This window comes from Ambystoma mexicanum, chromosome 11, assembly GCF_040938575.1.
Source record: "Ambystoma mexicanum isolate Mex_15411 chromosome 11, UKY_AmexF1_1, whole genome shotgun sequence".
Lineage (NCBI taxonomy): Eukaryota > Metazoa > Chordata > Amphibia > Caudata > Ambystomatidae > Ambystoma > Ambystoma mexicanum.
This window is the reverse complement of record NC_090934.1, coordinates 1099530736-1099545085: the sequence shown is the minus strand read 5'-3', so window position 1 is coordinate 1099545085 and position 14350 is coordinate 1099530736. Positions and strand designations below refer to the sequence as shown.

General features: G+C 42.6%; 1 protein-coding gene across 2 annotated transcripts in view; it reads right to left on the bottom strand.

Moving 5' to 3' along the window:
- LOC138504147 (uncharacterized) overlaps nt 1-4809 on the bottom strand; it is a 307307-nt gene extending 302498 nt beyond the window's left edge. For both annotated transcript variants that reach the window (XM_069624391.1, XM_069624392.1), the window contains exon 1: nt 4682-4809. In XM_069624391.1, the coding sequence (XP_069480492.1) occupies nt 4682-4739 (58 nt within the window). In that variant the 5' untranslated portion in view covers nt 4740-4809. The remainder of the gene's footprint in view (nt 1-4681) is intronic.
- Nucleotides 4810-14350: the final 9541 nt, after the last annotated feature.

Below are 14350 nucleotides of genomic sequence, written 5' to 3'. Positions count from 1 at the left end.
ACTTCTAACTCCCTCAGGGTCAGCCGTTTTCAAAGAAACTAGCTGGGGGTAGATCTCTGTCTTTGGCTGGGGCCTCCCTTTGGCACAGCCTCAGGACCAAACCTGAAACTTGAGGAGAACCATCTCCGGTTCCGCAAGCACCTCAAGACCTTCTTCTTCGCTTCTGCCTTTGCCCCTCTTCTCCCATTCTGATCTGTTCTCTCTCTTGCCACTGTGTCATTCGTGCCTAGGTACCTGCTTACCCTACCACCCTCCTGCCCTGCCTCCAGGCCACCCCTTGCTCTGGGGTCTGTATCTGTACCCATGGAGTCCCCTTCCCAGTTTTCTTCTGCACTTATCAGATATACCCTATTTGACTAATCTAGCACTTGCCCTTTGCTGGCTGCACTACCTCCTCTATTTATTTATTTATTTTACTTATTATTTATTCTGCTCTATCCTCTGATCCGCACTTTCCACGGCTTCCCCCTTCCATGCACTTTCCCCCTATTCCCTTTTCCATGCACTTGCGCATTCTCAATGTCACTGGGCCTAGTAAGATTGTTGTTTTTGTTCTCCCTTGATCCCCTCCCTTTGCCTGGTCACGCTCTGAAACACTTATGTACAAGCGCAATATAAATAAAATATCATTTAATTTCTGCTGCTCCTCAGAGAGGTTTTCCAGTAAAAGACATATGTGCAGCGGACACTTGATCGTCTGTTCACACTTTTGTAAAACATTACTGCATGGATTCATCTTCCAATCAAGAAGGACAATTTGGGAAAGCGGTCCCTAATTCAGTCCATGATAACATTTAAGGACAAACTAAAATTCATACCCCCCCCACCAAATTATACTGCTTTGGGAGTCTATCATAAAATGAGGAATACGTGGGAGGACACAATCCATTTAAAGCACAAGTTACTTACCAATGCTAACGTTCTTTCGATTGGATGTTCCTCCCACGTATTCCTCATCGCCCCTCCCAGCCTACCCCACGCAGAATTGATATGTCTTTACACTTTGTGCTTTCTTGGAGCCTACGGTCCATGGTACGCCTGGTAATTCCTCTACAGGAGGGGAAAACCAGAAATTAAGCCAAAAGGTGCTGCGTGCGCTACTTATGCTAATGATGACGTTGACAGTCAAACGGAGGCCCTTGAGGGACATCGACTTGACGAGATGGCACACAGCGCCCCCTGTCAAGAATTATTTTTCCAAAGCAGCTGAAGCTGGAAACATATTTATCATAAGATGAGGAATGCATGGGAGGAACATCCAATCGAAAGAATGTTACCACAGGTAAGTAACTTGCTCTTCTCCATTTCAGAATCACAATCCTGTATTCCTGTGGTCATTCACAAATAATTTAAAATGTTGGTGAAGATAAGAGTGCATGTTAATGTTAATTAACAATATATCCACCGTAGCACGTTTTAAGATTTGTTACTCAATGTAGATACTTAAAAATATGGGGCGATGTTGTTTTGAAAAACAGAAAAAAATAATCCAACATCACTTATGTACAATATGAAAATAGTTATAAATTTGCATAGAGTTAGAGAATGAATGACTGGATATAGCAAATATGCGGGAAATGTTCTACAAGGCAATGTCTGGAATCATACTAAGATGGTGGACACTTTTCTGCAAGGTCTTTTCCTGTCTGTTCTTAGCAGATCATCGTCGAGGAAAAGAAGAAGGTGAGTGTGCTCTGAGTGATGTGCCCTGCCCCAGGCTCATCGTGTCTCTGTCAATATTACAACTTCGGTTGACAGATACTGTATGCGCTTAGTGTGATGGAAGCGTGTTGCATCATTACATCCTATACGGGTGCGACGTCAAATGGCGATGGCGGGTACACTGGAAATGCGTAAAAGTGTGGACTTCAAAAGTAGATCATTTATCGGGCGCCTTCAATGCAGTTTCACACACCATGTTCCCTCCAGCGTACGCAGTGGTGGTTTCTTTTGTTTTGTACCTTGCTCTATGCTGGAATCCTTATGTGCTTAGAATCCTTGGTCGGGCACAGGATACCATATATTAGGAAAATACAGAAATCAGCCAATCATTTTGGGTGAATCCCAGGAAAGAAGATACTGATTGCAGAAAAGCCTGTCTAACACGGAGGAGAACCTCTTGCTTCCCACTGAGGAGCACTTACTGAGATGGGAATCTGCCACCAGGCAGAGGATTATCCTTTTCCAAGGTTTTTACCAGTCCAGTGAAGTGTGTGCAAAACCCTGAACGGGTAAGTGAAGTACCAAAGGACCAGTGTAGTGATGTTGGTGCAGAGCTTTAGTGAGTGGAGCTGAAAATACACTGACATGAGAAGTGAAGTGAATTATAAGAATCCATGCAGTATTTTGTGAGAGATCCCCAACTGGGAAAGGAAGTGAACTATCCATGGGCCAACTTAAAGATCTCTTAGTAGAAGCATGGACGAGGGAGACTCTAGGGTTTTGCAGCTGTGTTCGAACATCAAATGAGTGTTTTGATGCCTAATTATAGAGCACGGAAGACATACCAGAAGACTCAAATTTAGTATAAAATACAGGGATGGAAAAGGCGGAAGCAAAATCAATGTTTTGGGAAAAGTAGACTCTTAGATTTGGTGAAAGAGGGAGATAACTGCAAGGACAAGATCGAAAAATGGGAGACTAAAGTGGAAAGAGCTGGAGATCCAGATGAACTCCAAACCTGAAGAGACCCTAGAGAATGCCCTAAGGAAAGGCTTAAGAGACAGCCACGCCCCTGTGCTGGGAATTGTGGGACTCACCGGTTGCAAATCAATACTTTCAATGGAAGGGAATACCAAAACCGTTCTCACAAGCCTGGAGTGAAGCTTTTGACGCAATTGTAGGTTTGAGGCTGTAGCTCGATGGGAGCTTGGAAATGCCTTGGTAAAAGTTCTAATAGAGCCACTTCGATGAAAGGTAATCATATGAAAGGTATACAAGTGCAAATGAAATATTAACACTTAGAATTTCGAAAACGTTGCATTTTTTATAGGGTGATATCAGAAGAAATTCTCAGGTGAATTGGAGGTAAAGATGGACTTTACTTTGTTTCTTCTGTTGTAGGTAATTGTATTTTTTAGAGGTAAATCGAGTATTTGGTGTGGTATTAAAATTAAGAGTCCACTATATCACAGTATGCAGAGCTTCCAAAATCCTCCATCCATTAATAAGTACAATGAGTAAGTTATAAAAAGATTTTTTGTTTGGGCTGTTAGGTGACGCTTAAGCACCACCTATCAGCTAAAACTATTGTGTTAGAGTATGGCTAGGGAGAAATGGCATATAAGGGCGGATACAAAGCTTGTAGGTGTTGCTTGGTTATTTACCGACCCCTTGACTGCTCTTGGCCATGTTAATCCCTATGGCCATTCCCACCCACTTTCTGCCTCTGCCCGGCCAAAACACCTACTCCTAGGATCTCTTTGAGCTAACTTTATCAAGCCTTACCATCAAACTTTGAACTCAAAGTGCCTGGCAGTGTTTTTCTAAGTCATTCTTCTGAAAGCTAATGGGGGTCATTATAACTTTTGTGTTGCGTGAAAAGTGCTGGTAAAAGTGCCAGTTATTCCATTACTGCCACTTTTCCCGCAACGCAAAAGTACAGGTTTGCCAGTGTGGGTAACTGATTTACCTTCAGCCAGGAGCTAGAGGTAAATCAGGCCCCCAATGGCAAAAAACATCCTGTATCACCAACACCGGTATTACTGGTAATACCGTCAATGCTTTCCATTGGGTCCTATGAGACTGTATGAGAATGGGGATTAACTGCCCTTTCCGCCACATGGAATATCAGGATATCAGGTGGCAAAAACAGTAGGCGAGTTTTCCGGTATCCTGTCAGAATTACCGGCGGGATACCAGCAAACAAATAGGGACCCCCAGTGACTTAATTGGAACTTTAAAGGTGCTACTTTTGTAATAAAAATGTCATACCCAGGTTTGAATTCAGCCACTCGATTTATAAGCACTATCCTTGTCTTTCACTGAAGTCCTGTTAAAAACAAGCATTGGCTAAGCCAACAGTTTTGGCTTGTGTATAAGTATTAGGCATTTGCTATTATATGCCCAGGTACTCGCACCCTTATGCGGCTGCCACTATCAATGGTCAGTTATTACCGCTACAGCAGTGTCTGGCAAATGCCTTTCCCATCCCTACACAAAAGCCAAAACTGTTTGCATTTCCAGTCTTGAAGAAACATGAAACACAGTTGAATACATGTTTTAATCCACAATACTATCCACCTTCAGATTTCATAGAGTTTTGGTTATAAAAACACTGCTTGCCTATGAACAGTACATATTGTCACTCTTACTATCCATCAAGTGAGAGGGTTTCCGTGATCACACTGTCACAAACATTCCTAGAATAAACAGCACGTCCATTTTGTTTGCCATGTTTTAATCACAAGTAGATTGAAGGCGATGGATGGACAATGAACGGGTAAATTGATTGTTAGAATCAGGGGTGCTTAGCAAAACTTCGGGGATGTGAATAATTTAATTCGTTTTTACTCAGCTAAAGATTGATTTGATCCTTTAAAGCTCACTATGAAGAAGTTAGTTTCATGCAATGCATTCTTTCGAAGGTAATCGGCTACTTTGATACAAAACACTTCACTTTATCCCTCATTCTTAATTTAGTGCACAATACACGTCTTTCTAGTTGACTGGAAAAGCTTACCTTTAACTTCTGCTGCAAAGTATGCAGAAAGCAACATCAGAGGCAACCATGGCACCATACTGCTTGCTGAGTGTCTCTCCAGGACGCTGTCTTGTAACAGAAACCGAGGTTCATTGCACAGGAAAGCGTTTGCTGGGAACCTCCCTGGCGTATTGATGACCACAAAAGGAACCAACTCCGGAAACATAACAAAAGACTTGCCTCTATTGAGTCATGAGCACACTACAAACCTCACATGTACTCTTAATGAACAGGAATTCAAAGAGGAACAATGCAGTTTAACCTCTGAAGATAAAAGTCTGCAGATGTGGTCGGTGCTGCCGGTGCAGCCACACATGAGGGTAAATTTGTGGTGCAGCCACACTTGAGGGTACATTTGTGGTGCAGCCACACTTGAGGGTACATTTTTGTACCAATGGTGCAAATTAGCGCATTGTGATTTGACCCTGATAATTTCTGCAGCTACAGAGAAATGCTCAGGGCCCACATTTTCAAACAAGGCCTGCATATTTTAGGCCGCTGATGCACGATGCATGCGACTTCTGATGCATACCAAGATGCCGCATAGGATATCAGCTGGTGGAAGATGGGTTACACAGAGCTATAGGGAATGGCAGGCCTCAATAACCTACTCCACAGCACCCAACGATCTTCCTCCCATCCCAAGAACCAAAACGTCTACTTTAACATGTATGTATGTATGTATTTAGTTTTATATAGCGCCGGTAGCCCGCAGGCATCAGGGCGCTTGTACATAAAACACTGCTGCTACAAGACCAAAGACAAACAACACGTATGGGACGGACAAACGGTACAGCTAGCTAAAAAGCTTCACGAATTCTAACTAAGGACCTGCGTCCACGGGTTCTTATCTAAAGAGGTAGGTCTTCAGCCTCTTCCTGAAGATTGGGAGACTGGCTTCGGACCTAAGTGATTCAGGGACGCTGTTCCACAGTTTAGGAGCCAGCACGAGAAAGGATCTACCCAACCCTGTTTTTAGCTTAAACTTGGGCACAAGCAGAAGACATTTTCCACCCGAGCGAAGGTTTCTGGTGGGATTATAGGGCCTTAAGTGTGTTCTCAAATAGGAAGGTGCTGAGCCATACAGGCATTTATGAACCAGGCAGAGGGCTTTGAATTTAATGCGCTCCTCTACCCTGAGCCAATGCAGCGCTAGCCTCTCTTTAGTGACATGGTCTTTCCTTTTCAGATTTTTTACTATTCTGACCGCATTGTTCTGGATCACCTGACAACTAGATAGATCCTTGGATGTGGCCCCCAACAGCAGGGCGTTCCCATAGTCTAGCCGTGAGAGAATGATGGCTCTGGCTAACGTTTCCCTGTTTGTTTCATTAAGCAATGGTTTGATTGCTTTCATGAGCCTAAGATAGTAAGCTGAATTTTTTTGGAGGAAGTTAGTTTGGGCATGAGAGTCAACAGCTGAATCGACCATCATGCCTAGGGTCTTCACCTTAGGGACCACTTGGATGGTGGCATTTTTAATTTGAAAAGAGCTGTACTCTGCTCCCAGATTCTCCAACTGACGACTGGAGCCAAACAACATCAATTCTGTTTTAGAGTCGTTCAGGCACATACAATTTGCCTGCATCCAGTCGTCAATTATCTTATAAACCTTGGCGAGCGTTTCACTATCTGACATCAAAGGGTACATCGCATAGCATGTTTCTTTCTTATAGAGCTCCAATAATTAGACACTGTGGCTTCGTTTTCTTGCTTATTGGTCATTAACCCGGTTATGGTCACTGTTTTGTTGGGGGTGGAGGGGCTACAGAAATAAAGGAGGGTGTTAAGCCTTTTTTTGAAATTGATGAGGTTCTATTCAATTCTTATGGGCATGGCTCAGTTTATCCATACTGCAGACCCCAGCATTTAGCATTATCTCAGTGGATCTTTGTAGACAGTAAGGTGCACCATTGGTCAGGACCATAGTTCTACTTTTGGCTTGCATGCACACTTTTTTGAGAGAGTTGGTGCAGCAGAAAGTATTTCACAGCTTCACTGAAATCTTTCCACGAGCTCACATCGTATCCAGTTGAATATCCTGTGTTTTGTGATATAGATGTACTGGTACAAATCACTGACACTCCTTTGAAAGCTTTGCCTCGTATACTTTGCTAATCGGTGCCTCTGTCCATCCAGCCAGAGTTTTGTGGAAATATCTGAGCATTAAAAATTGAACTTTTTAGGCAAAACCTCGAGATGTAGGAGCCTCATTTTGTAATAATCTTCTGTTAGTCCTCCTGTGAACCTTTTGAATAACTAAAAATCATAAAGCGGAATTATTAACACACCATCTGTGAGTTAAGTTCTCTGAATGGGCATCAGTTTCTATTACCACTGCCCAGCATAAATCCAGAAACAATTTGAATGACTTGACATCCTGTTACTGCATGCTTGGCTACCATTGGAGAGGTCTAAAGGAGGAAGCCCAGTATGTAAGCCGTTACTTGCATGTGTGTATGTAGATATAGCCATGATTTTTATTGTAGGGTACAGTTGATTGCTCCCATGTTTTGGACCAAATAGTGGCAGACCAGGAGGGCTTGCAAATTCTTCTTTCATCTCTTGCTCACACTGAAGATTTGGGTTCGGCTTTCAATGTTATTTTGTCAGTGTTTTGTAATGGTAAAACTTCAGGTCTGTGTATAATATGGACATACATTTTAAATAGCAGTAATACAGGACTGATGCCAGCGACGCCCCAAATGTCACTGGGAAGGGTTTAGTGGTTGAATCCATCTTTATGTACTGCATATCTGCTTGGGTTGAACCCATTATTATCCCCATCTGTACGCTTAATGGTTAGTTTTTTCCCAGAAGCCCTGTATGACCTCTGTAAATCAAGGATTGTGTACTCGTCAGTGGCCTTTGCCTCCCCCTTCACCACATGTACTGTAGCTCTGGGCTTCCCAGATAGTTGCATGCATCAGGGACGGAGCCAGGAAACAGGGAGTTGTCAGAACTTCCCATCTTTTTAAGTGGGGGAATGAAGCCATTAGGAGCTCTATTGGTCCAGCCGCTACCCGAAGTGCCCCCAAGAGAGTGGTTGAAGAGGGAGCTTTTTCTGTTAGTATGAAGACAGACTTTTAAGTATAGGTATTGTGAACTCTTCAGTTGGCCACTGTTGCAGCATTTCCGTTATTAGCCTAGGATAACCAGGAGGCTACTGTCTCACTAAGACTAGGTTAAAGGGAACATTCTCTCAGGAACTTTATTGGACCAATGGATAGGGCATGCATTTTTTCACATATATATCGATTTATCACACATTCTTTTCTGATGCATCTTACCTTCAATTTTCTGGCATGTGGACATGTGAACCGCACTGGTCGGAAACCGCCATCATGTGATAATCTTATCCGTTGATCAATAACCTAAGTTCCTGTGCCCTGGCACTAGTAAATCATAACCTCAGCGCCTGAAGGTCAGCTCGCCATGTCAAACCGATATGCTATGCTTATTGTAATGATGTTGGTGCACAGCGTAGCCAAAAGTCTGTTGTCAGCAACTACGCCATCACGTTACCTAATTCAAAATGCAGAAGATGCACACACACACATACACAGTAAATGATTACTTGCTTTCCCAAAAAGCATATAACTTGTTATGCTTTTCAATAATTACTCATAGTCGGGAATTCACGAAGTCATTACATTTCTAAATGAAACGGAAACAGTTGAATACATCCAACGGAGCCATTACAACTTTTGTCACACATAATTAGTGGAAGAACAGATTGCTTATTCGAAGCCATAGTACTCATGTTTAGGTCCATAGTCACATTCTATGCACTCTTTCAGATTCCATTCTTCGATTTCCATTCTTCGATTTTTTTATCCCAGTACTGGGCAAGTGAAAGTTCTGTGGAGTTTATTATAAATTTAGAGTTCCATCACCCATTTTCTCTCTAAGCACATGGCGTTCCATTTGGGCGAAAAAAGGTTTTGTTACACAATCAGCAGTAAAACTTTCCTCTTTACATGTCTTAATTGATGAAATGCTGGCATGTTGGTCTGTATGACGGGCACCGCAAGTGGGCAAACTGGAGCGGCATGATCATCCCAGAACATGGAGATGACGGTTCCAGTTGTGATGGCGATGCTCCGGTTCTGGTTGAAGAGCCCGTCCAATGGGCATATGGTTGCCATAACATACACACATCTTTATGAAGTAACTATATAGATTTAAGAAAGAATAAATATATTTTAGTACCCATTGTCAAAATAAATCAAACATAACATTTTATGTATACGTTATATTTTAATTAAAAAGAAAAGTGGTGTCTTTGCGTCAACTTGAAGATAAATGTACAACATCGTTTCGCGGCAAGCACACATTTACATAACCATTATAACATTAAGGAAAACATAACTCACATGAATTGCTGTGTTTCCATACTGGCAATGTAAAATACAGGCCCTTCTCTTTCGACAGCTCTTATGAATAGAAACTTAAATTTCGTCAGTTGTGTTTATTTCAACTTCATATTATCTTTTGTTTCAGCTTAGTTTCTACATTTTATCCTTTGAATTTTTACTATGAAAGATTCAGGTCAAACTTACAATGAGCCTCTTCTTTCAGTGTTCACAATTCCAAGGCCCCCTTGGCTTTCAGTTTCCACTTTACCGCAGAAATGAAAAATATTGTATTCCTATTTCTATTTTTTGTATTCAAATCTTTTTATTCAAATTTTAACTGTGCTCTGAGACCCCCAACTGGCCCATAGAGTCGGGGTTTGCTCAGAAGCACTGTAAAACAAGATAGCAGCAGCCGTGAGATGGATGGGGGGTGCAGATTAATACTCCAACACCAAATCAATAATGACAACTCGGCGGTTTGGCAAAGGGAGTCCGTTTAATGACAAGTACAAAAAACTGGGAATCTCATGAATATCAGCGGATGCGTGATCTTCCTTCTCCCTTCACAACTCCAACGAACTTCATAAAAAACACATCATTTATACTAAAAACTTGTCATCGTTTAACGTCATCGTTTAACGCTCAAAAGTTGGCATCCAATTCTATTGGTTTGGAAAAGGTAACTTTACTATAGGTACTATATCTGTATATGGTAACGGAGTCAGGGGATTGGGTAAACACTGTCAGGTGGGGCATTTAAGCCCTACCTTCAAACTGGCTACTGTAGACGTCACTAAAAGTACTACGTCCCATTGGTCCTACTAACTGTAGGACCCTAGATTACTTGGTCCATTGTTATTGGGTTGGCACTAACCCCATTCATACTTTTTCACGTTGCTTAGCAGCACGCAGAATGGTCGGCCAGGTGCAGGGTGTCCCTTAGTTCCCCCTCGGCCTTCCTCCAATTATTGTTACAATCAATCATCACTTTAGTGGCCATGTGTTAATTATTTCACTGTGACTGGCCTCGAGACTTCATCTCCTGCCTAGAAAAGTTCTGATATCTTCTCCTGGCCTGTTGACATGCGTAGGTGTGAAGGTCTTACTTCTGTTCGCTCCGCTGATCACGTGATTCAGACATCGTGAATTTGCCTCTTCTTCAACAATTAATGTATTTGATTTTCGTTTCACCCATCACCTGCCTTCGTCTTCTTATCTTGACCGTTCAGAGTAGTATATTCTGTTCTTTGCTTCAATTAATTGTAGCTACTGCTCGTCCATCTTGACAGATACGACCTTGGTTCTCCTGGCACGATTTGCCTCTGCTGAGTTTTGTTTCTGCTGCTTTATTCTTGATTTTGCTAAATATGAAGCTCTTCTCGTGTGGCCTTTAGTAGCCTTTTGGTTGATTCTGCTTCTTGTGCAAAGTGGAAGTATACTTATATAACGTACTTCTTTTGAGGTAGGTATGTATAGGTTGCACTTGCCGCACTATCCTTCTACTAAGCATAGCAAGCCGCACGATTCTCTTAGCTTTCTTGCGGTTTCAAACATATGTACATGTGTAAACTGGTCGACTATCTTCATCGTGCTCATAGATTAAGCTTCTTACATTTGACATCGCCCTTTCACTTTGGGTTCATGATGTTGTTTATTCATGGCGTTACGTCTCTTTTTATCATTCTTAGGTTGTTATATCTTCTATATGTGAGTCTTGTGACGTCACCATTTGCCTTCCATTAAGACCTTTTTGGTTTCTTCAGGGACTGTACTCAGACGATCTTCATTTCTTTTCATTTGTTGATATGGTTTTTTCAATGGGTACCTTACTGTCCATGGTTTCCTTGGTATTGGTACTTCAATAGGTGCTGTTTTTCTGATAGGTACTGGACAGAGCCCTACTGCAGCTCTCTGTTGGTTTATTTGCTCAGCATACGTCACATATTTCGTCGTGAACGTTCCTGGTGCTTCAAAATGGACGGTTGGAGTGCGGGCTGTATTTGGGCCCTCCACTACATAACACAGTACATACATTGCTTCAATGCTCACCATAAAGCAACAGTATTATTGGACAGAACATAAGTAGCAGAGACACAGAGAACCACTCGCAATGGAGGCCCATGAACGTGCTGGAGAACTTAGTACAGAATCAACAATGTAACACAACAAAAGAAAAATTCCACATTAATCACCCGCTACATTCGTGCCTGACCCCATGGAGCACATCCCCCCTGTCAACATGTTAGCCACCGGTTAGTAGGTGTTCAGTAAGCCTAAGGTCTGTAGCATGTGCAGTCTTTACTCTGGCAAGGTGAAGAAGAAGAACTCTGACACAAAGGTGGCATAGACTTTTATTAATAAGTAGAGCAAGAGAAAACCTACCTTGCCTGTCCCTAAGGGAGACAATCATTTTATTCGGAATTAGAATCCATTAACAAACAATAAAAAAAAAACTCCCAACCACACCTATTCACAACAGGAGTACACCTAAAAAACAATTAAAAGCATTAAAATATCAGGCAGATATTTTTTTCAGCAGCAACCTATTTCTGTAAACAGCATCTAAAGCCTCCTTGATAAAATTAGCTATATCAGTTAGAAATGTATCGTCTTAACTGCATAAAAAAACAACATAGCATCCTTTCGTGCCCATACTTGGTTCATGATAAAATGAGGCCTTAGCCACTGTTTTCCTAATTTAATCAAGAATTTACAGTCCATTAAGCAATGCAAAAGATCTTCTCCACATCCCAAACTACATGGGCAGAACTTTTCCAAACCCAATCATGGTGCCCTTATTCTAAGCGGGAGCACATTTAACCTGACCACTAGGATACATCTGCGGCAGTCGGCAGCCTTAATCCTAGTTATAACAGAAACAAGACTAGCCCATTTGGGTATCGGGCATAATATTTCAGAGAGGGTAATTTCATACTTCTCACTTTGAGAGCATCAAATTCCAGTTCTGCAGCTCTCTCGTTAAAGAGAGACCCATGCTGGCTACGGGTTAAATCACCCAATGTCGTTACATCCCCCAAGCTCCATCCTTTCAGTAGGCTGATTCCACTGTTATCCCAACACTTAGGATCTTTACAGACATTAAGCATAGACTCTTTCAATGCTATCATAACATTTGGGTTTAAAGGGGGATTCGATTCGATATTCAGAAAAATTCTAAAACCGTTGCTGAGCTTGCAAGGATAAAAGAATGAGCCCCAACTCATATCTCAAAGCATCCCTGGAGCTCTAGAAGAGAGACCCATAATCCTCCACAAACCAGAACTCAACACTATATCTAAGCACCCACAAGGAGCTGCCGCCCAGACCTCTGCTCCATGGAGGAATGCTGCATTATTAAAATCAAAACGGAGAAGCCTCCTTAAACTCACTTATGCTCGCTTAGCCACCGTATTTAGGTGACATCTCCAACCTCCCCATTTAGAGAACGCCAAGCCCAGGCATTTATACTGGTCCACCACCTCTATGTGTTCAAAGTTGTTCAAAACCCATTTAAATTATTGTTTCCCTTTGCCAAAAACGAGTATTTTGGTTTTAAGGAGATTCAATCTGAGACCATGCTCCAATGTTCCTAAGAGATATTTCCCTGCCTCAACTAAAGATCTAAGGTGTCTCTTAGGATGTCTGTTAAAGTAAAAATTTCCACCGTCCTGTGTAAAGAAAACCCTACTTCCGGCCCTTACACTATGAATTAAGGAATAGGTAGGACTGTTCTGGTCCCAGGAGAATGCCTCCATTATCCTGGGTTAAGGTAAACGTTCCACACTATTTTCCCTTGTTGGGCCAGGAGAATGCCACCCTTCTCCCGGCATTCAGTCTCACACAGCCTGCGGGAATGACTCCCTTCCCCAGGTCACAAAGTTCCAAAACACTGTTTAGTTTGTAGGGCAGGAGAATGCCTCCCTTCTCCTGGCGTCTGGTCTCAGGCTCAAAAAGGCCCAGGGGAATGACTCCCTTCGCCAGGCCTCTTGGACCTTTTTCGTGGTTCGAGTTACCAGGAGAATGCGACTCCAAGTGATGGTACCGAAATGTGTTTTACCGAAAACTTTTTTACCGAGCTGATTTTACTGAAAACTAATTTAGGTATTTTAGTTTTTTGTTTTTGGGGTGTCCCCCCCAAGCCCCCTGTTTTTTCCTATTTGTAACCCCTCCCTCACTACCCCTGTACCACTTTATCCTACCCCCCACCTATTTTGTAAAAATAGCGAAAAAAAAGTTTCGGTAATATTTTTTCAGTAAAACATTTTTCATTAAAGCCATTTCACTGGATACCGAGAATTACTCCCTTCTCCTGGTATCTGCAAAACAATCTCTTACAACCAGGGGGAATTATGCCCTTCCCCTGGTCTTCCCCTCCTTAGCTTTCACACTTGCAACATCCAACTCTGAGTGCTATGAGGCTCAGCGACCCTGGCTTCTCTCTTCTTCTTTGATTTAGCCCACTTGTTCCACTTCTCTGCCAAGTACTGCCACAAGGAAGATGACTAGTATGACTCTCTTGGTTTGGGTCCTCAACGCTTATTCCTCTCTCCTTCCCTTTATGTCCCCTTGGCTGCCTTGCTTGCCAAGTACTGACACAAGGAAGATTGTCTTGTTTTTTTATATTTGGGCAGGGTGTTTGCCTCCTGTACCTTCCAACCTCTACCAGTACCCACGCCTCTCCCGTTACCTTTTGTGTTCCCGGGATGCGCGGCTGGTTCTTCCTGAGTTCTCTTTTGTACTCCATATGCTGTGCGGGCATCTCTGTGTCTCGGCACCTTCACCTCACAGATCTCCTGCCAAGCCCTTCGAGAAACTGTCTGGACACTGCCTCTTGCATTTGCATCACCGTCAGCCAGCCTTGCGTTACTGTCTGGAAGCTGACGGACAAAGGAGTCCTGTTGTCCTCTTGACTCCAGGAGCAGACTGTTCTCGGCTCCGTCCTGGCTTTCTCTGCGTCTCTTTTGTGGTTTACAGGCTTCCTGGTTTTGCGTCCTGGTTGGCTGTGACTCCCCGACAGGCAGTCCTTCCTTGGTTTTTTCCACACAAAAGGAACCATGCCGCTATACGGCTGCAGTTTCTTCTTGATATGGCTGTTCATTGTTCCTGTATTCCACTTTGTCCCAGTACTTGGATTACCTATGATACTGATGTTCTTCTTTGTCTCAATACTTTCCAGGACCTTGAGGTAGTGTACTTTACAACAGTACATAGGTCTAGTATCTACAAAGAGGTTAGTAGAGGAAAGGGAGGCTAGAGTGTGTGGGGGTGTGATGGTTTTATAAAGACTATA